Source organism: Carassius carassius, chromosome 20 (genome assembly GCF_963082965.1).
Source record: "Carassius carassius chromosome 20, fCarCar2.1, whole genome shotgun sequence".
Taxonomy (NCBI): domain Eukaryota; kingdom Metazoa; phylum Chordata; class Actinopteri; order Cypriniformes; family Cyprinidae; genus Carassius; species Carassius carassius.
This window is the reverse complement of record NC_081774.1, coordinates 26,002,597-26,030,322: the sequence shown is the minus strand read 5'-3', so window position 1 is coordinate 26,030,322 and position 27,726 is coordinate 26,002,597. Positions and strand designations below refer to the sequence as shown.

General features: G+C 36.7%; 2 protein-coding genes across 2 annotated transcripts; one reads left to right on the top strand and one right to left on the bottom strand.

Annotated features, from left to right (window-relative positions):
• Positions 1-350: 350 nt before the first annotated feature.
• LOC132096744 (PDZ domain-containing protein GIPC2-like) lies at positions 351-14,121 on the top strand. Its single transcript, XM_059502330.1, has 6 exons — positions 351-875; positions 10,581-10,766; positions 11,264-11,444; positions 11,706-11,830; positions 12,114-12,195; positions 13,272-14,121. Exons 1-6 carry the CDS (start codon positions 609-611, stop codon positions 13,421-13,423), a joined length of 993 nt encoding a protein of 330 aa, XP_059358313.1. The 5' UTR covers positions 351-608; the 3' UTR covers positions 13,424-14,121.
• Positions 14,122-14,803: 682 nt separating this feature from the next.
• On the bottom strand, positions 14,804-26,383 carry txndc12 (thioredoxin domain containing 12 (endoplasmic reticulum)). Its single transcript, XM_059502329.1, has 7 exons — positions 26,171-26,383; positions 25,600-25,660; positions 25,345-25,397; positions 22,919-22,992; positions 17,986-18,055; positions 17,557-17,640; positions 14,804-15,683 (listed from the first exon to the last, which is right to left on the bottom strand). The coding sequence occupies exons 1-7, from the start codon at positions 26,271-26,273 to the stop codon at positions 15,604-15,606; spliced, it is 525 nt and encodes a 174-aa protein (XP_059358312.1). The 5' UTR covers positions 26,274-26,383; the 3' UTR covers positions 14,804-15,603.
• Between the last annotated feature and the right edge of the window lie 1,343 nt (positions 26,384-27,726).

The following is a 27,726-nucleotide window of genomic DNA, read 5'->3' as shown; positions in this document are numbered from 1 at the left end:
ACTAAATGCTTAAAAGTGAATGGCACGAAGATGTAAAAAATAATTTACACACTACTGGGCGAAATAGAGTAGGCCTATTAGAAATTCCTAATAGAATAATAATAATTCCAAAATTAGTAGCCTATTGTTTATCTAGCTATAGTTTCTACACAACTGTAACTGTTACTTAATCTGACTTTTGAGAGGAATGTGAAGGCCATATCTTTAGTAGACTGTTTATGGTATAATAATCGTTATTGGTAGGCGTGTTTATCTACATCTGCTTTCATCGGCTGGAGTTTAAAAAGAAAAAAATAATAATAATAAATGACACCTGAGTCAGGTAAATGAGTTTCTGGATGACGTCACGGCGTCCTGTTGCGCGCGTGCGTTCGGCCATAGAGTTGTTCATTGTCTGCCCCTCAACTGCAAGAGAGTTTACAGTAGACCAGCATACCGTCTATTTCTAATTTATTCGTTTAGTACTACCGTTTTTAACCCAAGGTCTCGGTTTCGAAGAGCGAGGACAAAAAGGACACATTCAACAGGTTAAATTCCGTCCTTCAATGCTTTAGCTGTCCCGTTCCCTTGTACTTCATTCTCCATACGGATTTACAGGAGGAGCGAACATGCCTTTGGGAATCAGGAAAAAGAAAAACAAGTCGAAGGAAAGCTCGAACTTAGTGGAAAACGAGGAGGTCAGCGGACACGCAGGTGCCGGGAAGCCCGCGGTGAACGGTGGCGGTCTGCCTGCTCCAGCTGCCAGCATGAGACCGAAACTGGTGTTTCACACGCAGCTCGCGCACGGGAGTCCCACGGGCCGGATCGAGGGCTTCACGAACGTCAAAGAGCTTTACAGCAAAATAGCAGAAGCTTTTAATTTACATCCGGATGAGGTAAATGTCAACTTGTTAAATATTTTACAAAATCTCAGCGTGAACTCGAGTCATTACGCAGGCGGTGAGTCAGAAATGAATTTGCAAATCAAAAACCTCCTCGTGAACTACAGTACCTGGTGATGTTTGCATAAGGTGCGTCTTTTTGGGTACATGGAACTCATTTTTGTCTGATGATAACCAGCTTTGGTTTTCAGAAAAAAAGGTTTTTATTGTGAAAGTGGAATTTTTCTAAAATAATGAAAATTGGTCAATGGCAAATATGTGTATTTGATATGATAAAAAGGAAAATCTTTTACAGATCTAGTTTAAAACTCGCTAAGTGCTTAGAATTTTATATATATAAAGATAAACATCATGAATATAAAAGTCATAAATACAATATAAATAAGTTTTCTTATTGTTAATTCATTTGACCTTAACAAAACCTTTTCATTAAATTACATGATGGATTTACTGTATGATGGTTACAACACACTGATGTTTCTTTTTATCCTTAGAATAAAAGACACTATATTCTTTCCCTTTCTTTTCATTCAAGAATTTGCTTCTTCAAAAAACGTTTCTAATTTAATCATTGACATAGTTAATATTTGTGTTATGCGCATTACTATTTAATATAATTTTTTACTAATAGATTATATAAAAAATGATAAGTGGTATAACATTGACCCATATACATGATTTAAAAGCACCACATAGCATAATTCACTTTTAGTTTATACTATTTGTAATAAAATCTTTAAGGTGAAATGCCAAAATTCCCATTGCAATTTATAAATGTTTTACATTATGGTGAATTGGCTATAGTCATATCTTAAATTTCACATTTTATTTGTATGTTTTTGTACAAATTTCATACAAATTCTCATGGAACCACCACCCTGTAAAACAGTTGTTTTCTCAGGATTGGGTTGGGAATGTGTGTAATTATTTTTACTGGATGGTTTATTTTATTTAGTTTTTTTTTCTTTTCCAAGGGTGTATCCAAGTTTTTGAATTAGGTATTTGAAACGTAGACGGTTAAAAAATTGGAGTTTGGTTATTGGAGATTAAAAATAGTTGTTATAGCATTATAGTCTTTTGAGATCAGTGTATTAGATTCTGGATGCTTAAAAGCAGTGCATACTTTCTAAATCGATAAAAAAGTAATGGAGTAAGAAAATATTCTCCTTATGCATCAGGTGTTAAAAATCCTGTTGGATGTAATTGAAACTTTTACTCTTCATAGTGTCGTCAGTGAATAGTGTTGTCTGGTCTCTAGTGTATCAGTTGGTCCTCATTTGAGAAAGTGAGGTTAAGTGGGTTCATCCTAAAAACCAGTCAGACTAATACCGGACTGTTTGGACAGACCTGTCAAGACTGTGGTGTTTAAAGGATTTGATAGTAATCTCAATACAAATCACTAAATGGCCTTGTGAATTTTAACCATTGCTGATACCTCAATCCAGCACATTTTCTTTAGAAATGTACCATTAATTATTTGCATGTTGAAATGGTGGGTTTATTGCAGGTCCTCAGAGGAAGTCCCTCACATCCTGTTACAGTGGGCACAACCCTAACACATTAAATTGTTCCAGCCTCCCTGGGGATGGAGGGAGCGGAGTATTGCATATACTGTGCAGAATTTCATTACTCTTTTGCATGTTTTGTCTGTTGATTCTTAGTGCTGTTTAGTATACTTAAAATACTCCCAATATCTTATCACCCAAGGCATTCAAACCTTCCCCTTGTCGGCTTCGTGAAAATAATTATACTCGGTTAAAAGGGCAGTGTCGATCAGGTTAGACTGCCCTCTGTTAACATGTTAACGCATGTACAACATTCATTACCTTCCTATGCAAAATTAATGTGACAAAGAGACTCCTTTTGTCCAGTGACTGGCAGACTATAGAAAAACTTCTCATCCATCACTGTCGGTGGTTTAATACGAGTAAAAAGACATTCAACTAATTTTACAGAACTTCACTGGTCAAAGTCTGTTTATTACTATGGCAGTTGAACTCTTGTTTCACGTGCTAGACTGCGTGACTTCACTGAAGTGTACTTTCATGAAGCTAACATGTCATTTGTTTAGGATTTGCATGCAGGTGCTGCTGTATGGACACTGCATTGTCTGCTCAACAGTCGGTTTTGCTTTCTATGTTTTGCAGTATCAATGGATTAGAAGTGTTGGTTGATTGTTGTGTTGTTTGTGAATTAGCAGTAGACCTGTGCTTTTAAAAAGCTGGACAGACTGCAGCAATGTTGATTAGGATCAGTGTTATCTGGTGTGGCAGGTACACACAGTCGATCTCTGTGTGACATCAACTTACACTTTCATGTAAACTGTACTTTTAACAATGGCCTCCAGTGAGGATATGTACAATCTAGATTCCTGTAACGCTTCATAGACAGTATCATCCATTGTAGATATGTGACCAGTTTTCTGTAAGCATTTGAAATCTAGCTAAACACTTAATTCCAGTTATGACAGTATTGAATTATTCAGTGATAAGGTATGTGGTATGTAAGGTGAATTTTGTAAAGCCCAGCAGAAATATTAAAATTAAAATTAGAAGTGAAGCATTTTATATTTTGCATATAAAAAAATCTACTTATCTTAATGTCTTTTAAAGTCTTTTGTGGCACTGAAAGTAGGTAATATAGAAAACAATGTCTATTTATTCTGGGAAAATCACCAAAAATATTTCATGTTTCATCATGATTTATTTTTTGAACAGTATTTATGCATGAAGTTAGTATTTGCTGCCTTTATGCTAGTGTAATAAAATTGTGTCCTGACACAGTGATTCTCTTTACTATATTACATTATTGTGACATAATTGAGAATCACCAGTGGTGGACAGTAATTTTAATCAGTGAATATATTTTCCCCAGTGTTTTTCATATTTTTATATTTTCAACCTAGCACACAAGTAAAGATTTAGTTTGTCTTCATTTTTAAATAATGAATGGTACACTTTCACTTTTTTTTGCATGCTTGAATTATCAGTAACTTAAACGGATACTTTATTTATGTTTAATGTTTTGAGAATAAATCAAGTACTTTTGTACTTTTACTCAAGTAAAACTGAAAACGTCACTTATATTTTCACTGGAATTGTATTTTGTTAGGGTTTGACAAATACAAAGCTCAAAAGTAGACGATGCATTACTGTAATAAGAATTTGAAACAATACCTTAAACTCTTTATTGATATATTGACTAATATTGTCCCTTTCAAGCATAAATCATTCAACATTGTCTTCCTTGTGTATGTCTTTGCCATTTTCATCTCTCACTTTCATTATTTACCTGCTTGTCATATGTTGCAATACTTGTCACCCTGAAAGCGAAGGCTGATCCCGCTCAGGCTCATTATAAGGAATATAATTTATCAGTGTTGTAACGTGTCCTTCAAGTATGTACTTGCTGTTGTCAGCTGAATGGAATGTATTCAAACACAACACAATTTCAGTCGCGCCTCTATTGAAACCCGTTTAGATGGTTATGTTCTAACTTCAGACGTCAGTCTGTGTATTTTAAACAAACCCGTTTTATCATATAGCTGTTGGATGGCATTGTTACCTAATGAAAAAATAGCAGAAAAATGCCATTTATTTGGCTACCATGATAAAATAGTTCTCCTAGAAATGTGAAAAGGGTCATATGATGTTGCTAAAAAGGACATTATTTTGTGTATTAGGTGTAATGCAATGTGTTTATGTGGTTTAATGCTCAAAAAACACATTATTTTCCACATACTGTACATTATTGTTTCTCCTCTATGTCCCGCATTTCTGAAACACATCATTTTTCACAAGACTCATCAGTCTGAAAAGCTTGGTGTACGCTGATTGGCCAGTCATCCAGTGCATTGTGATTGGCCAAATGCCTCAAGCACGTGACAGAAATGTTATGCCCCTTGCCATACTGTGATGTGTGTCCCAGTCAGAACACTGCCGCAATGAGACAAAAACAATAAAACCTATTACAAACGAGCCATTTGTTGCATCCAGTGGGAACATATTTATGGATTATAAAGACTTATACTGTTTTTGTGTTGCGTTCATCACGCCACGTAAGCATAAAACCATGTCTGCATTTGTAATCGGAAAAGGACAAACAACAAGCGCTACTCTACTCTGCTCAAAACTCACATTTGAATAATCAGCAGATCCTTTAAATGTGTAAACGTACTTACAGACTGTGAGTCAGAACAGAAGGCATTGTAGTCTGCTCTCCCAGGATCAGGAAACAGTCCTCCATAAAATGTGCTGCACACATCTGAATATTTGGGTTGAACTGTTCTGGAACAGTGTTGTAAATTAGGGGTGTAACGGTACGTGTATGCGTACGGGACTGTTTCGGTACAGGGCTTTCGGTACGGTGAACGTGTGTACCGAATGACCGAATGCAATATTTTGTATGCAGAACATATACAGTTTTGTGTTTCCAAACGAACATATTAAGTGGCGGAAGTCTCAGCGCAAATCCCGCCCTGCAGCTGATTCTAAGGCCGGTGACACACTGGCTGCGTGGCGTGAGCGTGGCGTTTCTGCTGTTTGTCAGTTGCGTGACGGCTGCTTCAGGTTTTCTGTGTCTTTACCATCTTTACACACCAGAATCGTGCCTGACGCGGCGCTGGCGCGCTGCTCCTTTTTGTAGGTGACATAGAGGGAGACCGCCGACAGACCAGGATCTTGTCTTCACGACAACAATATCTATACTTCATGTTGAGCATAAATATAAAGCCTACTAATAAAGGACACCGTCAACAGTATTGACTGCAAAATAGACTATGTTTGACAGGTGCAATATGCCAGTGTGTCACCGGCCTAAGGTTTTCAAAAGGCATCACGCGATTGTGAACATCACTACAACTAGGAAAAAAACGATTGTAATTCAAACGCAGCTCCCGTCGGCATTTAAACAGACCTTTGCTCTTAATTCCGATCGGTCCAACGCAATAACGAAATCTGAGCAGGTCTAAAAACTTAAATGGTTGATGCTGCACTTTACACTTAGTTATATATATTTTTAAAACATGAGCAGGCCTACAAGCTGGGATTGGTAATGCTGCACTCTAATCTTATTTATTTTTATTTTTCATTATATTTTATTATACGATATTGGTTTGAGACTGAGAGTATTTTATTTATTGGAGAACTTTGCAGCAGTATTTTATTTTCCTATTCTTTTTTTTATTTTATATTTTATTAAAAAGTATTTTTAACAAAGTGTAAACAAATTGTAAAAAAAAAAGTTTATAGTAATAAACAACCTGCAGTTTAATGTTTGCATTTCTTTCCCTTACTGTACCGACAATGAACCGAACCGTGACTTTAAAACCGAGGTACGTACCGAACCGTGATTTTTGCGTACTGTTACACCCCTATTGTAAATACAACTTAATCACTGATTTCTAATCGCGTCCTCTTTTGGAAGGCCAAAAAAAGAATTTTCGCTTTCACAACGAAACAGCATCTCCACGACATGACGCCGGCTGTTACAGCGAGAATAAAAGTTACATCTTCTTTCTTCCCACACAGTGACGTAGACATGTGGGTCATGATTAAACAAGCCGTTTTAGGAGGGTGTGGATGCATCTAAACTTTTAAGAATATCTCATTGGGTTTGAGACTTTAGTCTTTGCAACTTTAGGGATCTTATCTATGCACGAACAGCTAGTAATACTCCAAAGAGAAAGGAAAACTTGAAATCGCATCATATTGACCCCTTTAATGTCTTTACACACCTTTATGTCGTCTGTGAAACACGATAAGGTATTTTCAAAAATATTTTGCATATAATGAAACAGGGTAAACAGGGTCCAGTGTTGTTTTGGACCACACTGGACATCATCGTACGGATAAAAACGTCTGAAACTGAAAATTGTAGAAATAAATAAATAAGGTCATACAGGTTTGAAATGAGAGTGAGTAAATGATGACAGAAATGTATTTTTTTTTAGGAAACTTTCTCTTTAACAGGTGTCATGTTAAGTATGTTAAAAACAAACTTGACCCAATTGAGAATTTCACTAGCACGATCGACACTGACAAGGCATTAACAGGGAAGTTTTGAAAGCATCCTTTATCTCAGCAATGTTAATGATTACCTATGGAAAAATGTTGATGAGTCTTATTTTGCTGTTGTGAATGGATTTATCTTTAAGCTAGCTGGTTAGTCAGTTGTTGTAATGAATGATTTGATGATTCTCTTCACCTCATCAACAAAAATATTCATGTAATGTTAAACCTGGCTGCTTCAGAATTTTGACCGGTTAAACTCTGTTAATCTTCCAAAGCCCCAACCCATTATATACATCACATAAATTCTTTTTTGGACTCATATTAATGCCCACTTAATCTTTAGGCTCCGCTCTTTTATTCATGGTAATTAGAGCAGATTGCCCCGCCAAGACCCAAAAATTGCACCTGGTTGCCAAAGAAACCGACCTCTCCTTCTCTTTATCCAACCAAAAATGGAGATTTGTCCCACAATCCACTTTATTTCCTCAGAGGTGTTGTAGTAGATTACTATAATCCTGTATATTGGCTGACAAGATTGTTTTGATCAACTCAGTTGACTTCCTGCTTGTCTGAAAAATGTGATTCTGCAAAGGTCGGCCTGTCGGAATCCTGTCTGTGGGTGTGCCTTGTATTGAAGGTGAAACATTTGCCAGTTGAAGGAGGGGTTTTTTCTCATTTGAAGTGGGCGAGTACATCACGGCGTAGCTGCTGAGGACGTCCTGTGTCTCTAAAAATGTGTGATGTGTAAGAGGAAGCGTGATCAGTCGCAGCCTTGGTAACGCAGTGTAGGTGTCTGTAAGTCCGCCCACAGACATGACAAAGATCCGCCTCCCAGACTGCCAGGGCAAAGTAAAGCTGGCCGTCTAGTAGCCAACAGCCCTCTCCTTCCCTACAAAAGCTCCCTCTTAATCCCAGGCCTTTTGATAGGCTCCGGTTACCAGGGTAACAGTCTTGTATGCATGTCAGCTGATGTGTGTCCAAAGTGCCCGCAGTGCACAAAAGGGGGAGAAAACAAGTCGTCTTTGTTGGAGTGGCTGCTCCACCAAAGGTCGTTATAAAGAGCTGATATGGACTGATATTTTCTCTTACTGTACGTCTCTCATCAGATTGTGTCCAAAGGTTGTCCTTATTTAGCAAATGTGCATTTGTACATGTATACAATCAGGTTTTCATGAAACAAAGTCTTTATTGACTTGTTATATAATACTGCTAGTTTTCACCAAGTGTTGAATGGCCCAACTCATCGGCTGTGAACCTTAAATCTGGGGTCTCAGGTTGCCAGGTCTCATGTTTCCATGCGGCTGCCAGGAAGTCTCGGTGAAAGACATGATGCCAGATTTCTAGATGACTGACACCAGGGTGACTCCCATCTGTCTCTGTGGATATCTGCATTTGGAGGTCAACCAGACACTGTTATTGGATTGGCAGCATCATGGAAAGGCCTGGTCAGCAGAGCGAATAGCCTAACAAATAGCTTAAGTTATTCTTGCATTAGTATTAAATTGTGTATATGACAGGAATTTTTATTTTGCATAATAGATGTTAAAAACTATTATCTTAAATGCATCTTTTCCTTTAATCTGCACTTCTTTCACATTTTCTCCTTTGATTAAGGGATGATTTCTGTGAAATGAGAATGTTGTGAAATGTTAAATGATAAACTTGTTGCTGAAAAATTTACACATTTTCTAAATCAGATTTATATATATATTTTTTGAGGGTGTACAGGATTCCAGTTTTATCGTAATTTGGCAACAATCCAAATCAATCATTGTTGGATCATAAATGAAAATAAAAAAGGATCCTACTGTATTAATTGAAACACTTACAGGACAAATTATTATTATTAATATTATTATTAAAATTAATGTTTAGTTATCGTTGTCCTTTTATATATGTTGTAATCTTTAAGATAATGTTCTGGACATGTTGTAGGACATATTTTTGGGAGCTGAAGAAGTACAGTCCTGATAAAGTTTCTTTTAATTCCTTTTGATTCCCTACCAAGAAATTATATTGGTAATGAGATTTTTCTTTTTGCACTTTTTGCACTTTGTTCTGAAATGTAATATTTACGTTGGCTGGGTTTAAAGGAACATGAGAAAAAAGAAAGAGAGAGAGAGAGAGAGACCTTTGTGGTCGGAAGAAAAACTGTATTGCAATGCTTTTGTGAGTAAAAGCAAAGTTTTAGAGGAATGCAACACTTTAGTGAGAAAATGCAGATGTTCAGGAGAGGTTCTCTGGAAAGGTTTTCAAGAGAACGTTTGTCAGTGAATGCAGGGTTTGGTTACACTTGATTTCAATAGTCCATTTTAAACGTTCTACAGTACTAAGTATAAATAGTAAATGCAAAGTTATACTTCTAGTCAGTAGAGTGTGTGTTTGGGACCATCACAATACAGTGTTCACATTAAGCAGACAGTCCAGTAATCCTCTAAAGATTGATAGTTGTCATGCATTTGCAATTTGCAAAGTTACTTATATTTAGTCAAATGTCTATCAAAATAGTGTTACCCAGTTTTTCTTTTTTTTGGAAATGCAAAAATGCAAGCAAAAAAATAATATAATTGAATATTTCAGTGCTGTCACGTTCTCAATCAAAATGTTTGCGTTCCCTGAGGATTCTGTTCACTCACAAAAAATGTATGTTGACTTCATCATAAAATTTTTGAGGTAGGAGGAAAGAACAAAAGTATATTTCAGTGCCTTTGCAATTGAACACAATGCTTTAATACTTCAGTTCAGATTTCCATTTCTGAGTCATCTTGTTACAGTATGTTTGTGAAGTTACAGGGGTCATGAAATGCATTAAATTGTTTTATAATGTTTCCTGAGGTGCACTTTATAATGTTTTGTTCTCATTAAAAACAAAAATGATCAAAAATGATGAAAATATTTTCATGTTACAGGTTATGATGTGATGTTCATGAATTGTGGTATTTTATATATATATATATATATATATATATATATATATATATATATATATATATATATATATATATATATATATATATACAGTACAGACCAAAAGTTTGGACACACCTTCTCATTCAAAGAGTTTTCTTTATTTTCATGACTATGAAAATTGTAGATTCACACTGAAGGAATCAAGGGCTATAAGTTTATTGCACCAAAAAAGGTCTTTCTTTACCTAACAGCAGTATTGCTCTTGTGATTAATGGACAGATATGAGTTGTTCAAAACACCTCTGATTACATACATCAATGACGCACATTTAATGGCCATGTTGAAAACCACTTTCACTGATCCATGTGAACTAAGATCGTTTTGACAATGTTGTCATCTGTACATAAAACTTTTCAAAAACTCAAAGGAAAAAGCTTTTTATTTTTTTTATTTTTTTTTTAAACATTTTTACAATTTCTACTATTTTGTTGTCATGTAAGCAAAGCTTTAAACTGGGGAGTAACTTTTGAGTTTTGAAACTCTCAGTATGCTCTTATTCTAGAATTATATTTTATACTTCTAAATGTCAGGAACATTTTGACTCATCATTTCATGATCCCTTTAAACGTCAAATGAACATTTTATATTTCTGGCTGTGGGATCAGCTACTAAACTAAATTTAGTACATTTGCATAAACCCTCTATGTTCTCATTGTCCTGACTTTAAAACTTGCCATCTCATTCTAGTTGAAACTCTTCTCTCGATGTATTACAATAGATCCTGTTTTGCACACTCAACACCCACAAAATTGATATGGAAAAGCTGCTGGGAGGGCAGATAGGACTGGAGGACTTTATCTTCGCTCACATAAAAGGGCTCAAAAAAGAGGTGGAGGTGTACAAAGCTGAGGAGGCACTTGGGCTCACAATCACAGACAATGGAGCTGGATACGCCTTTATAAAGGTAGACTCACAATGACGCTTTCATTAGATCACAGTGTTATTTTGGGATGCCACCCTTTAGCAGTGTAATTAGTTTTCCAAGTGCAGTGCTCATAACTTGATGTACTAGCACCGCCCATGTACAGATAACGATTTGCATGTTTTTGAAAGTAAACAAATTTAGTGCTTGAAGAGTATTTTATGATTTTCTGTAAATTGTAAAATATCCCTGTGCACAAAATAAAAGTGATATTTAATCTCTTTTTATCCTGGCTTTGATTGAGAAGAACGCCACCCTGTGTTTGTAAGATCACATGCCGTTTTTACTTTTAATGCTGGAAATTGTTAGTTGAGTTTTAGACCCATTTTTTTTTGTACTCTTTTTACATATTATTTTAAGCCTGGTTATGGTTAAATTAAAAGTATGCCAAAAATGCATTTGTTCAGTTGTTACTTTAACATGTTAACAAAGGCTATTATTAAATGAATATGAAGCGTATCTGTTTTTGCATTTGGCAGCGTATCAAAGATGGCAGTGTGGTGGATGGGGTAAAGGTGATCTGTGCGGGAGATCATGTCGAATGCATTAATGGAAAGAACATTGTTGGAATGCGGCATTTTGAGGTGGCGCGAATGCTGAAGGAGCTGCCCAAGGATCAATCCTTCACCATCAAGCTTGTGGAGCCCAAGAAAGCCTTTGGTTTGTCATTCATTCTTGTTGGAAGTATTGGATATTTTCGGTTTTGAACATTGTGTAACTGGTGTATGAAAAAAATAAATTCTAAACAGTAGAGTGCAACATTAGTTTCTGAACTGAAAAATCCCATTTATATTCTCAATACAGAAATGTATTTTTAACATTAAAGTATACATCTTATACTACTTTTCGCTTCTGAAGATGTTAAAAGTTACTGTGTTGATAAATGTGGATTTAATGTAATAATGTTCTTTCACTTGGCAGAGATGCTTGAACCAAGGTCAAGAGGAGGAGGAGGCGGAGGCAAATCATCAGGAGATGGCAAGATAGGCACAGGCAGAGAAACCCTCAGATTGCGCTCCAAGGGTCCTGCAACAGTCGAGGAGATGGTAACTGTGTTTTCTCAGTTTGTATGTTACAATTCTGGCTTTTGTCTCGCAAATCTTAAACGTTTTTCACAATTGTAATAAGAAAAGATAGAATTGCAAGATACAAACTCAAGAAAAAAAAGTAGAGAATTGTGAAATGGAAATTAATTATTCAGAAAATTACTTTTTTCATATTTCATGGTGGAAACAGAAACATATGTAATAACATGGTCACTGGTAGTATTAAGAGTCATGATGACATTCAGTTGAGGAGTATATCTAAAGCATTTCTCATACTCCACAGCCCTCAGAGTTTGAAGAAAAGGCAGTGAAGAAAGTGGATGACCTTCTTGAGAGTTACATGGGCATCCGAGACACTGAATTAGGTGAGATTTCATCTCCCTTTTTTATTAGATCATTCAAGGTTTAGATTTTAACACAAACATTTTACCCTGTGAATTTAAGGTTGTTTTTAGTATAATTTCTAATGATATTGTGTGAAATTGTATTGTCAGTGTTTGTTGTCATGCCTGCATTATATGTTGTGAAGCACTTTGAGCTGCATATCTTGTATAAGTGCCATGTTTATTATTATTTATAAAAGTGTGTTTTAAGACGATACACTACCATTGAAAGATTTGGAGTCAGTAAAATATTTAACGTTTTGGAAAAAGTCTCTTATGCTCACCAAGACTACATTTTATTGAACAAAATGCAGTTTAAACAGTAATATTGTTAAATATTATTTTATAGTCTTTAGTTAAATAGAGAGTGTTCAAAAGAACAGGATTTAATTGAGATGGAAATCTTGTTAAACATCGTGTCTGTACTGACACTTTTGATCAGTTTAATGCACCCTTACTGAATAAACGTTAATTTCTTAAAGAAAGAAAAAAGGAAAAGAACTTTTGAATTGTAGTGCGCATTTTATACACTTTTAACTTCTATATTGATTATATTTAAAGGAGCTATGTAGAGGTTTTTACTTAAAAAAAAAAAATCTTTAAGATAAGAGTTTTCATTCGTACATGTATGAGCCAACCATGATGTAAAAAAAAGAATGACACCTCGACTGTCCACCACGGTTGCCTCTATCAGCCTGTAGGCTCAATTGTATGTGGAGGAGTCGTCGGGCTCGAATTGGCGCGAAAATTCACAAAATGTGACGTCATGCGCGTTCTCGTCTACTTGGGCTTACAAAAAAAAAAAAAGAGCGTGCGCACTGAGAACGAGCATGAGACTGGCTGCAGTTCCTCTAACGGCCATTGGTGTCAGTAACGGTTAGAAATTTCAGAACCTACGCAATGTTCCTTTAAAATAAATAAAATAATTGTATAAAAAAAATCTGGGTAAAATCTGTGTGCCGATGACTTTGGCTGCATTAACAAATATTATTGAAATGTGTCTGGCTTTAAGTATTTCAAAACTAGTTGACTGTATCCTCCTTCACACTTCTGTACAGCCGCCACAATGGTCGAGGTGGGCAGAGATAAGAAGAACCCTGACGAGTTTGCCATGGCTCTGGATCAGGCTCTTGGTGACTTTGCCTTCCCAGATGAGTTTGTGTTCGATGTCTGGGGAGCCATCGGTGACGCTAAACAGGGACGGTTTTAATACACCACCACACATTAAAAAACTGAGCTGAAATCAAGAGCATCCTGTTCAGTCATGCAGTTTATAGCTAGCATGCTGAACATTTTAATTAACATGATTTGACAAAAATATTTTTACAAATAAATAAAAAGTAATAGTAAATATCACCACTGTACTTTCCTTCAAATAATACATTCTCAAGCAGGATTTTTTTCTGTGGTTTAGCATTTGTAGGTGAAGCGGGAGTTTATGATATATAAAAAAGGCCAGAGAAAGGGTGATGTTTGAAACACTTTTGCATAGAGAGAATTTTTGTATAGAATTATGGATATACATCAGTTGTCTTTTAGAGCTATTTTAGACTTTAATTTATTTAATAAAGTGATGAAACTTTGAGAAATTGCAGTTTCAGTAGATGATTGTCATACTGCGGTCAACTCAAAATATAAAAAAAGAGTGCCAACCAGTTAATAAAAAAAAAAAATTACAAATTAATTGGTCACATTGTTGATTTTATTGTCATTAGTTTGTTGTAAAAAGAAAAAATAATGATAATAATAATCCATAAGGGATCACTTTGTATGATAGATGTTTGTTTTTGTGTGCCTTCACATTTGTGTCGTCAATGTAATCTTGTATGAACAATTTCTGTTCAAACCACAGGTTTGTTCTTTGCCTGTTTTTATCCATTTATTAAAGGTGAAAAAGGAGGAATTAAACTGCATTGTGAGCTTACGATTCAAATCACAGCATGTCACTTATGTCTTATTTAACAGCACTGAATTATGCTCAGAATGTTATTAGTGTTTTTGCACTGGTTTGACACAGGATAATGACTGCCCCCTGCTGTAGCAACAATCATCAAGCAAAACCGCTCTAGAATGTGGAAGTAGGATATGAATATAAAAATGGTTATCCTTTAATACCAATGAAACACAGTTTTGAGATGCACGTTCACTACCAAAAATAAAAAATGGGGCCTGGAAGATATTTTAAGGTGTTTTTTTTTTCACCAAGGCTGCTTGTATTGAGAAGTGAGTTCAAATGAACAGCATTTTTGAAATATTTGAAATAGTAAAGACATTTATAATTATAACAAAATTTCTGTCACTTTTAGTAAACGTAATGCATCCTGAAGGAAAAAAGCTTTAAATATTAAGTCCTTTGAAAAGCAGTTTAGGGATCCTTAAATATGAAACACTTTTTTTTTTTTTGGTTTACAAATGGGTTCATTGTAGGACGAGTTTTAACACCATGCAGCCATTAATTAAGTTAGTTTTCCACTAATTAGACCAGGTGATATTTCGATCCATAAAGTACCCTTTGGAAACGTATTGCTAAATTATAATAGATTTAAGTATCGGTGACTCTACTCTGCAAGTTAACATTGAAATAACTATATTTGAATATTAAATCAACTTTATTTGTATTTCATTTTACATACTGGTAAAAAATACAATATGGCGAAGACAGACAATTCCCTCTCTATCCCAAAAAGGAAAAAAAGTACCAGTTCACATTACAGGCATTAATTCACAGGTATTGTCAATAGTAAAAATCTGTCTTTAAAATGAAAGGCGACTCCATGTATTGAGGACTAAAACTTGGCAAGTTTAAGAGACACTGTTAGCATTTCTAATAACTTTTAACATAATAGAACTGGTACACTCATGAAAACATACATAATATTATTTAGGTGGGTACAGTTTAGGGATTATAAAGCTCTTCAGAAACGTGACTGGGTAACTGGATCAGTTTTACCACAGCTTGCAAGATATGGCTTGGAAGCACATGAGAATTGCCTTACTGGCATGTTTCTTAACAAAAGAAATGTGCCTTAAGAATGCAGTCAAAAGGGGCGATTGTTTTCAATATCAAAAATCAATATGGACACGTCAGCTTTAAATTTTTGAAATGCTAGACGAAAAAAACTTTTAGCACCCTTTATGTAACATGGACATTAAGTATGCTTTGGTTCTCAAAGTAATAAGCCAATCCACCACAAGCTGTGATGCTTTAAAATGTAATCCATGAATGCATTATAAATTCCTTCATTTTTGAAGCTTGTCTTGTGCTATAGCAGATCAAATGAAATTACAGATGGAGTTGAGGTTGGAGATGGATGGATGGATGGATCTAATGTGGCCAGCAAGGTGATGCAGTATTCGGGCTGAGATTTTTCCATGCCGCTTCTGCCCTTCTTAGAGTTCATCCCCAATGTGAGCAGTCCTGAAGGAATCGCCAGTCAGCTTGTCTTGAGCTTCCTTCATGCTAGCCACAACTGCACACAGAAGAGAAATGTGGTCAAGAGACATCTCGCTCATTTTGTTCACATTGCACCTAAAATCTCATTTGTCTTTCAAATTCAGACTGCACACACAGTCAGCCCTGTTTTGCATAGCCATTGGAAAGTTTGCTATTAGAAGCAAAGCCAGCAAAAACTATTCATTTCAGAAACAGATCAAGTCAATACATTGCATTATGGAACATGTAAATAATGCTATATTGTGCATGACAGCAACATTTTTTAATATACTGTAAAATATTTGAGCCAAATTTTACGTCATAACTATTATGTTGCTGTTCTACAGAGTGCAACAGTCAGATTCCAGAAATAAAAATGCCATTTGTTTTTATCCATAGGGAAATTCATTTTGAGCATTAACTTAACTTGTAAAGGCAGACCTACTGTAAGCTTTGTTAATGAAAGTGTTATGCTTTTGTCGACACATCCACTTCGCATAATTGAAGTTATGTTTTAAAAATGGAATCCCTAGTGAAAAACTGCATTACCCATTGGGCTGTAAAGAAATTTCCACCAGTGTCGCAGTGATCAAATCGCACCAAATGAACGATAAGCTCCACCCACTCCCATGAAGCATCAGTGTACCACGCTCTCAAACCAATTAATTTTTTTTAAATATATGGAATAAATATTTGAATGAAGCTTTAAAAAAAAAAGCACAGTTTCCATCCAACGAGTCAAATAGAACAAAATGGTAACTTTCTGGTAAACTAGCTCTAAATATCACTAAGAAAACTAGGAGAAGCCACTGAATATAATAATTTTCATATGATAAAAAGAAAAAAAAAAATGCACCTCAGAGTGAGCAGAAGAAACACAATAAATGCAGTCATTGCTTTTGGAGCTGGATGCTGCTGTTTGGGAATGCAGTCATGTAAGACAGTTACCCCTGTTTCACACCGCAAGCGTGAGCGGCGCTCGAGCAGCGCATATTTTTTTCGGCGTCCATGTTAATCAATGAGTGCATTCACACCGGGACCAGGAGCAGCGCGTGAGCATCAAGCAGGAGCGTCGCATGAATAGCAGTGAAGCGGGGATTTCGGCGTCCGGTCTATTTTTGCTGTGCTGCTCACGCTCAATTAAAGTGAAAGCACACTTTTGATGGAAAAATAAATATGATTTTACACAAAACTTGTTCAAAATGCACAGAATAAGCATGCCAAGAGTTTTAACAACAACGACAATGTCTAGTGTTTTAACAATTATGCCAGAAAAGAAAATTAAGTATAACAAATATGTATTTACCCATTTAAACTTTTTAATTAATCGTTTTGGGTGAAAGTATGGTGTATTGTTATAAAAACAAATGTTGAAAGAATTATACCCATTGTTTGAAATGGTTATACTGTCTGCCGAACACGCTTTGCAGCCGCTGCTGTGATGCTGTACTTATACGCTTCCAGTGTGAATACTTGTGAGAGTCTGCTGCTGCAGTGACGGTGTAGTTGCGCGGACGCACTGCTCGCTCGCCGCTCACGCTTGCGGTGTGAAACAGGGGTTATACAGACATACTTTGACGACCGACTTTGCTCAGGGATTTCAGAATGAGCATAACAACATTTCAGAAGCTGGGCAGCGAGATTGGTCTGCTGCTACTCATGTTACCGTCCCATCGTGCAAAGTCACATGACTTTTTCGATGCACATGTAGAAATTAATTAGGTAAATGCGTAGTTTATGCGCATTTTGTCTTATCCAAAAAAAATTATTCTGCTCAATTGTGCACAAGTTTAACTATGGGAAAAATTAAAGGTGCTTCCAAAAACAGCACTGCTAAAAACATGGGCGATAATAAATGAATAAAATGTGTGTGCTTGTCTTTAAAAAAAAAAATTCTTAGAATTTCTTACCTTGATCTGCATTGCTGTAGAAGTACTTGTAGTTGGGGTTCCCATTCTTGTTCGTGATCTCTGAGTGTACTTTACCAGTAGGATCTACAAAAGAAGAAAAAAATATTTTTCCATCCATGTTGTGTGATAGTCACCTTGATCATTTACTGACACCTTCAGGTGTGGATGTAGCATCACACAAGAGTAAAACGTCATGCTACTGATACTATTGTAGAATCACAATATTTAACCGTAATGTGTTTCTGCAATTCTCCAACTGTCCCATGGTTAAATGGAATCATATTCTTCTGGTTATTGGTAAAAACTTTTCCACAACCATAAGATGACTGACTCTTACTACCACCACAAAAATTGAAGAGTCTACTTCTAATCAATGTTTGATGTTCTAAACTAGTGCATTTGCATGGGCGGTTTATGTATATGTCCTACCAAGGAAAAGTATTCTTGGAATGTATCCGCCATCTGGGCTGAAGGCCTCATCTTTTGGCTCCTCTTCATCCTATAGCCACATGGGACATGTAATCAGAATGTGAAATAAAATAACACACTTACTTGACATGACAATATATGTATTTATTACTACATGTGGTTTCAACCAAAAAAATTAAAAAATAATGCAAGAAAATAATATAGCTGCAAGCAGCGATTACCAGGGTTCAAGCACTTTAAGGCCTTTATTACATCTAAGCTGTTATGGTCTAGGCCAACCTGAAATTTTGGACTGACATTACAACACAATTCATGATGAAGAATCTTGCAACACACACATAATCAGCCAGAAATGAAAGGGCTTAATTATAATACTTAATACAAAAGAAAGCATACTTACACATACAAGCACATTTTTTTGTAGAAACAGAGATTTTAAGTAAATGATAGGTAACAAAAATGTCTTCTCTTTAGAATGCAATTTTCAAGTCTCACCGTAAATCATAATTAGGTCTGTGCGATTAATTGAAATCTATGGGTGAGAGCAGCGTGTATCTGAGCGCGCATCTGGTTTTATGTTAGAGCAAAGGAAATCAGCGTGTGAGCGGAGAGATTCGTGTGAGCATATTATTTTAATGTGCTTTCGCGTTACAATAATGCGCTCTCGCCGCTGCTTCTGCACCGCATACACATACTGTATACGTACTGCAGACAGTGTATGTGTGAACCTGGTGCAAAAAATATTTCAACACCTGAGTCACCGCTACAATGAGTTCTATTTTTTTTTTCTATTTTTTCACACCTTCACTTAGGTGATTATTTTTGACTTTTTGATAAAGCTCTAATTGGTTTTCTTTTGGAAATATGTTTCAAATTCATACTGAATGCATTTATGATTAAAGCATGTCTGTGTATGTTAAAATCGTGATTAAAATCAAAATTGCAAAATTGATCAAAGAAATCGTGTTTTGGTCCATATCGCACACCCGACCGAACTAGCGATCCTGGGAAGCTACAAGACACGTGGTGGGTGGCATTCGACAGGGCTCCTCGAGCTGAAGGGATCCCCCGAATTTTATTACAAGATAGTGACACTAGTCAACACTTTCACTTCAATAAGGAGGTCTCTTGTTCAGGCAGCAGCATTCAAGAGTTGTCTTATTCGACCGTAAGTGCCCTGTGAACAGTGATGAATTGGGCTACTTTAACATGGTTTCCGTGGGTTGAAGCAACCCCAATAACGTGATATTTAGCCCATGAAATGCTAATTTAACAGGAGGATCCCTGGCGAAAAACGTGTATTTTACACACTAGAATGAGATTTTTAATGGGGAACCCTCCTCGAAATGTGACTGGGCTAGTTTTTGTGCATTTCATCACCATATTTGAGTGATCATTGCAAAAAAAATGTTTATGTATATATATTCTGTTTAGGACTAGGCGATATATATAAAAAAAAATGATATCTCGATATTGTCAATTTTTTTTTACAATATTCGATATACATCTCAATATGTTTGCATTTGCATTTAAATAATAAAAAAAACATGATTTTCTTTTGCCCACAAAAAAAAGAAAAAAAGATTAAACCGCTAATTTAAGCAGTTAAAAAAATCATAGTAAAAAGTACATAGCTATTTCTTATATATAAATATATATAAATGAATACCAAAGACTTTTAAACTCCATCTGTCTATATTATGAAAACTGGAAAATATAAAAGTGAAATTCCCTAATAGTAATTCCAAATGGCCATAAGTCTCTGTTTCTCTATTCAAACAACAGCGGTCGAGTAAGTGCATTTATTCAGCGATCACAATCTCATCACAGAACACATGGTTGAACGACGGTTTTATTAGATCGCTAAACTCCAGCTTGTCAGTGTTTTCAGATCATCGTCAGCAGTGCTTCCGCAATGAGTAGTAAGCACGTGCGCATGGTTGCCAGACTGCTTAAAATAAGCAAACACCGGCCAAAAACTGTATCCTTGTAACAGCAAAGCTCTGATTCATGGATTGAAACTCTTGCTATCTGGCAACCGCTCTCATAGTAGAGGCGTGTAGAGCAGTCCGCGGTTACATTCCTTTTTTGGACATTTGTGCATTCTTTTGGGAAAGTATGCTTGAATTTGAAGTATTTGATATTCCCAATATTTTCTAATTTTATATCATCGTCAAAATTATTCTGATATTATTGCTAATATTCAATATATCGCCGAGCCCTTATTCTGTTTATGTATATACTGTATTCTATATATAGTACCAGTCAAATGTTTGGACACATGAATGGGAAAGTGTTCAAACTTTTGACTGGTACTGTGCTGTAATATACACAAAGAATATCAGCTGATATATCAATATTGGCCTTTTTTTTTTTTTGCTCCCTAATATTGCTATCGGCCGAGGAGATCTATCATATGATATGAAAATCTTGTGTTTGTGTGAATATATGAACATGTTCTACAATTTGAGGTAATTTTCTATAGAAATATGTTTTTTAAGGCCTTTTTAAATGTTATAGCGCCACCTATGGTTCAATCTCCATTTAACTTAGCATTCTTGTAAAGATACATCTGACCGGGGGGCAGGGTTTCATTTTTCTGAAGCACCCCTGGGTGCCACCATTGATTAGCGGACCCCCACCTGCTGTTAGCATTCCATTGACTCCCATTCATTTTGGCGTCACTTTGACAGCTAATAACTTTACATCTGAGGCGTTTAAAGACTCTATTTGTCCATTAATTATTTCTAAAGAAATACGAAAATGTATAAAAGGCTCCATTACCTTGTATCTTACGTTATGGTCCCGTAGAAGCAGTTTTTGTAAAAAATAGGCTAACGATAGCGTCATAATAGGGATGGGATCGTATGAAAATTTAATATCACGATTATAGTGACTAAAATTATCACGATTATCAATATTATCACGGTTTTGTTGAAACGAGATGAAAGTGTTCACAAATAGTTGATGCTCACACTGAAAACATTTCAGCAAGTTTTATATTTAATAATCAACAAACAACTAATAAAACAAGCAACTCTATGCACTTAATTTAAAGAAAGATTAAATTCTGTGGCATTTCCTTCCTTACAATGAAAAGTGTAGAAGCATAGAAAAGCATAGAAAAGTCACCGACTTTCGCCATTCCTTCTCGAAAAAAAACAAAAAAACATTGTGCGCTGCGCTTGCGTCAGACTGTTGCTGGCTGGACATGATTTAATAGCGAGTTATTAAAACCGCGATAATCAAACACGGTTTTAATGATAATTCATTTTTAAACGATATTACTAACCTTCAGCACATTTTATCACGGTTATCGATAAAACCGGTTATCGTCCCATCCCTACGTCATAACCAGCGACTCTCTGTCGCACAGTAGAGAAATTACCGTATGGACAGGAGGAGACGCTCGCAGACAATCTTTTACTGTCTATGAGGCTATCGGGGGGACGTGGAAGCATTAAGTCAAGGGAGATAATTACTCGCCGGTGTAATTATTTTTTAAAATAAGCTAGAAATTGGGCTTGTGCGTATAGAATGTGCATGTCAGGTGTGCGATACCTGGAGATTCTCGTGCGGTGTGCGACCATCTTTAGATGATTATAATGTGGGCTTTTTTTTTTTTCAACGGAGACAAGTGAAGTCAATTAGAGGATTTACATGATGACGTAGATGTCACGTGAGAAACAAGCTCAGTTTGAGTCTGCGCAGTACGCCCGACTCCCAGGAAGTCCGTGCTTCTAATTTACTTCACTTGTCTCCATTGAATCCAATGGGGACGCTGTGTCCATTTCTTTTACTGTCTATGCATCTGACACATTTTGACCAAGTTTTGAATTTTCGTTTAGATTTTATAGGCTTTTGGGTATATTTGGCCATGCCCCTTTTCTAAATGACCCCTTTATAGTAAAACCACGCGATTACAGAGCCATAAAAATCATTTGCACTATCCAGTGACCGATTTCTTTCACATTTCTTACAGACCTTCAGGGATATTTCGATCAACCTCCGTTAACCTTGTCTAACAGGTGCTTAAAATTGTTTGGCCAATGGTGGCCATGTTTTTTGAGATGCGCAAATGTCCTAGACACTTGTGCCACTTTGGACAAAGAAACTGCATACCTATTTTCAAGTCAATTGGACCATCGGTTGTGTAGTTATAGAAGTTTTTATGTTTTTTTCCACCTTCTAGGTCCACCAATGTGGCAGAGCCCTTTGACTTCTCCCCAAATTGAGCTTTACCATCTGGCCAAGTTTCAGGTCTCTAGGCCTTATGGTTTGGTCTATATCAGAGATAGGCAACTCCGGTCCTGGAGGGCCACTATCCTGCAGACTTTAGCTCCAACCTCCACACCTGAACAAGGCAATCAGTGTTTTTGGGATTACTAGATAGATACAGGCAGGTGAGTTTTTATGAGGGCTGAAGCTAAGCTCTGCAGGATAATGGCCCTCCAGGACCAGAGTTGCCTATCCCTAGTCTATACGCTTGAACCCCTAATTACAGGAAAAAAGTATACAAGGAAAAAAAAAAAACCCACATTATAATCATCTAAAGATGGTCGCACACCGGACGAGAAGAGCTGCACTGCATTTAGGACATCTCTAGGTATCGCACACCTGACATGCACATTCTATACGCACAAGCCCAATTTCTAGCTTATTTAACATAAAACTATGCAGATGGTGCTCTGCTGCATGGCAGGAATTTGAACAGCATCCTAAATCATAGCTGGGCACCACGGACAGATGCCGAATGGCGCCACCGGTGTGCATACACTCATAGAAAATGTGTTTGGATCTTAAAGACATGGCGCAACATGATGTGGCGCTGCGCTTCTCATCTGGTGTGTGACCCCCTTAACCCTCTCTGATAGAAATAAAATATGCATTTGTGAAAAGCATAACATAAATAATGTGAAGAGGAGCTCCTTACCTCCAAGTTAATCATGACAAAATTGTGAGCCAACTCGGAGATGTCCTTTGATTCAGCAAACTTGGGCTTTAAAGCTAAAGTTATTTTGAAAACATCATTAATCATCTGTACACTTTGAAGTAACAGAATAGGGCTGTGCAAAAAATCGAATGCGATTTTCATGTGCATCACGTCAGTAAAGGCGCTCCTGTGATAACAAGTACATCTCCAGCACGTGAGTTCAGATCAGGGTTGCCAGGTTTTCAAAACAAATCCTGCCCACTTGCTTCTCAAAACTACTCCAAAAACCGCGTTTCCAGGAAGTTCCCCGATGAAAAATTGCGTCCCGGGGTTAAAATACACGTTTTTTGGCAGGGTTCCCTGTGTAAAATTTGCATTTTAGGGGCTAAACATCACGTTATTGGTATTAGGGTCGCTTCAACCCGCGGACATGAAAAACAACCGCGGACTTGGTTTTTGTATTTTATCGCCCGGAATGAAACGCGATTTAGCTAGTTTTGAGAAGTAATTTGGCAGGTTTTGTTTTGAAAACCTGGCAATCCTGATCTGAACGCACATGCTGGATATATACTACTAATCACAGGAGTGCCTTTACTGACAAGATGCGCATGAAAATCGCATTTGATTTTTTGCACAGCCCTATAACAGAATAAGCCATTCATACATCAGAAACACAACCTTTAAAATTTATATTTATATTATATATATATATATACACATACATACATACATACACACACACACACACACACACACACACACAGGTGCTGGTCATATAATTAGCATGTCATAAAATAGTTGAATTATTTCACTAATTCCATTCAAAAAGTTAAACTTGTATATTATATTCATTCATTACACACAGACTGCTATATTTCAAATGTTTATTTCTTTTAATTTTGATGTTTATAGCGGACAAATAAGAAAAATCCCAAATACATCATCTCAGAAAATTAGAATATTGTAAAAAGGTTCAATATTGAAGACACCTGATGCCACATCCTAATCAGCTAATTAACTCGAAACACCTGCAAAGCCTTTAAATGGTCTCTCAGTCTAGTTCTGTAGGCTACACAATCATGGGGAAGACTGCTGACTTGACAGTTGTCCAAAAGATGACCATTGACATCTTGCACAAGGAAGACAAGACACAAAAGGTCATTGAAAAAGAGGCTGACTGTTCACAGAGCTCTGTGTCCAAGCAAATTAATAGAGAGGCGAAGGGAAGGAAAAGATGTGGTAGAAAAAAGTGTACAAGCAATAGGGATAACCTTGAAGAGGATTGTGAAACAAAACATTCAAAAATGTGGGGGAGATTCACAAAGAGTGGACTGCAGCTGGAGTCAGTGCTTCAAGAACCATTACGCACAGACGTATGCAAGACATGGCTTTCAGCTGTCGCATTCCTTGTGTCAAGCCACTCTTGAACAACAGACAGCATCAGAAGCATCTCGCTTCAAAAAGGACTGGACTGCTGCTGAGTGGTCCAAAGTTATATTCTCTGATGAAAGTAAATTTAGCATTTCCTTTGGAAATCAGGGTCCCAGAGTCTGGAAGAAGAGAGGAGAGGCACACAATCCATGTTGCTTGAGGTCCAGTGTAAAGTTTCCACAGTCAGTGATGGTTTGGGATGCCATGTCATCTGCTGGTGTTGGTCCACTGTGTTTTCTGAGGTCCAAGGTCAACACAGCCGTATACCAGGAAGTTTTAGAGTACTTCATGCTTCCTTCTGCTGACCAACTTTATGGAGATGCAGATTTCATTTTCAAAACAGGACTTGGCCCCTGCACACAGTGCTAAAGCATCCAGTACCTGGTTTAAGGACTATGGTATCCCTGTTCTTAATCGGCCAGCAAACTCGCCTGACCTTAACCCCGTAGAAAACCTATGGGCTATTGTGAAGAGGAAAATGCGATATGCCAGACCCAACAATGCAGAAGAGCTAAAATCCACTATCAGAGCAACCTGGGCTCTCATAACACCTGAGCAGTGCCACAGACTGATCGACTCCATGCCATGCCGCATTGCTGCAGTAATTCAGTCAAAGCTGTACATGCTCATAATTTAAATTTTTATACTTTTTAGTATGCCAAGATTTCTAATAATCCTTTCTTTGTATTGGTCTTAAGTTATATTCAAATTTTCTGAGATACTGAATTTGGGATTTTCCTCAGTTGTCAGTTATAATCATCAAAATTTAAATAAATAAACATTTGAAATATATCAGTCTGGGTGTAATGAATGAATATAATATACAAGTTTCACTTTTTGAATGGAATTAGTGAAATAAATCAACTTTTTGATTATATTCTAAGTATACGACCAACACCTGTGTATGTGTATGTGTGTGTATATATATATATATATATATATATATACACACATACACACACACACAAACCTTTATATATTTATATATATCATACCTTTACAGGCTCCACACCAAGTCTTGTGAATAATGACCATAAGAGGGAGTCCACTGGAGCAAGATCAGAATAACATTTTTTAAATCCCTTTTAAAACAATTAATTCAAAGGCTTACACAGTATAATAAAGGAGAATATAGAAAAAAAAATTGAGAAATGGGAGAATTTAAGTCTGGCATAGACCTACCTTTTATAGAAATACCTAAACTACAATGTCACAAATGATATTGAAGGAGAAGATTACACCATATGTACCTTGCTTCTGCCTCCTTCTTCCCATCTTCAAGGCTCCGCCAGTTAATATGGTCCCCGAATCCTTGAATACACACATACACATCCATTATAGATATTTAACATGATACATCCGGTTAGGAACAAGTGAACCTGTTCGAACAAGCCACGACTACAACCACAGAACAAAGACATCTGCAACAATGCACCTGTGATCAAAGATCTCATGGTCTTTTGTCCAATAAAACAATGCAATGACAGAAGCAGGTCTGTCAAAGTGCATCATTTTACATCTGAATAACATCTGATCATTTATGATCACTATTCTTATTTAAGATGCAAAATCCCATTAACTGAAGTTTATATTGTGAGCTCAACTTTTAAGAAAACATACTCTTTCACTTATACAGCAATAGATATTTTAAGCAGTAGACATTCAGCCTCATTGAGATGGTTCTGAGATTTATCTCGGTCATTCGGGAGTTAACGTTACATTAGATCCGCGTTCCGGGTCAGAAGCCGGTGGTCTAACGTTAGCACGGCTAGCGTTGATAGGTTTTATTTGATCAAATGTCTGAATTTATAGATTTTTTACCTCGTCCATTGCCATCGGTTAACACCTCTCCGATATGTGACGCAATAAAAATCAATATAAAAGAAACCAGGGCAATGTTGAATAAAGACGACGACATTTTCATTCCGATGGTCGTTAGCCTCGAGCAACCTGGATGTGACGGGAAGAAGGAGAGCGTTGAGGACCTCTTCTTCTTCTTCTTTTTGTTCAATGGCCGTTCACTCCTTATGAGTATTACCGCCACCTACTGTATATCTTGTGCACAGAAATAAAAAAATGTAATGCCCCACCCACCCCAGAGGATCAGAGCCCAGTCTCCATCTGGTGCTGCGTGTTCAGAAGAAGCATTATGATCCTCATCCTCAAACACTGCATCCTGTTGTCTAGTCCTGTACGCTCTAAAAATGTTAAAACCACCTTTAATATCCGGTTATCACTCAAACCCTTTCCCAGAAGGTCCACTACGCTTACTGTTCTGTTCCTCATATGGATAAAAAGACTGTTATGCTGATGAGTGTATTTACTACATTTAAAAAACACATGCTCTACTGTTTCAAAAACATCAGATTCATCACACATACCATTTTGATGCTTCCCCATTAAAGCAAGTGTTGAATTTAGTCCTGGTGTCCCTAAATCTAGAAATCATTACTTCTTCCTTTCTTTGCCTTCCATAAAACTATGTTTACAATATTATAATACCAACTACCTGTGCTACTATTATTTACTATCTTTGTTGCCATATTCTTACTATTTTCCTGATATTATCTCTAAGTCGTGGCCTAATGGTTAGAGAGTTGGACTCCCAATTGAAGGATTGTGAGTTCGAGTATCGGGCCGGCAGGAATTGTGGGTGGGAGGAGTGCATGTACAGTTCTCTCTCCACCTTCAATACCATGACTTAGGTGCCCTTGAGCAAGGCATCGAACCCCCAACTGCTCCCCGGGTGCCGCAGCATAAATGGCTGCCCACTGCTCTGGATGTGTGTTCACAGTGTGTGTGTGTGTGTTCACTGCTCTGTGTGTGTGCACTTCGGATGGGTTAAATGCAGAGCACGAATTCTGAGTATGGGTCACCATACTTGGCTGAATGTCACTTCACTTTCACTTTTTTCCAAAGATACCTTAACACCCACTAAGTTTTTCTTTAATGCTTCTTTTTCTAACTTATCAACTGATTCATTCCCTACCATCCCGATATGTGCCATTACCCAACAAAAGTATATAATACCCTCTATTTTCAGTCTGTACAGTAATGTATACATTTCTACTAGCAGGTCTTCTCTATTAGTTTTTGTTGACTATACTTTTAACAGCTGAAGAAGAATCTGACCAAATTAAAACTTTTGTATTTGTATTTGGCTCAATCTGTTCTACCCATTGCAATCCTACAATTATAGCAGTCAATTATGTCAAATATAAGGACAATTTGCCACTTAACCTTAAAATTACTTTTAGTCTTAAACAAAAAAACTATGCTCACATACACTCCTGTGCCCACAGGAGGATTGAGGATTGAGTGGATATTGAGATCCATCTGTACAGATCTGTATAAAAGAATTTAAAAAAAAATTATCA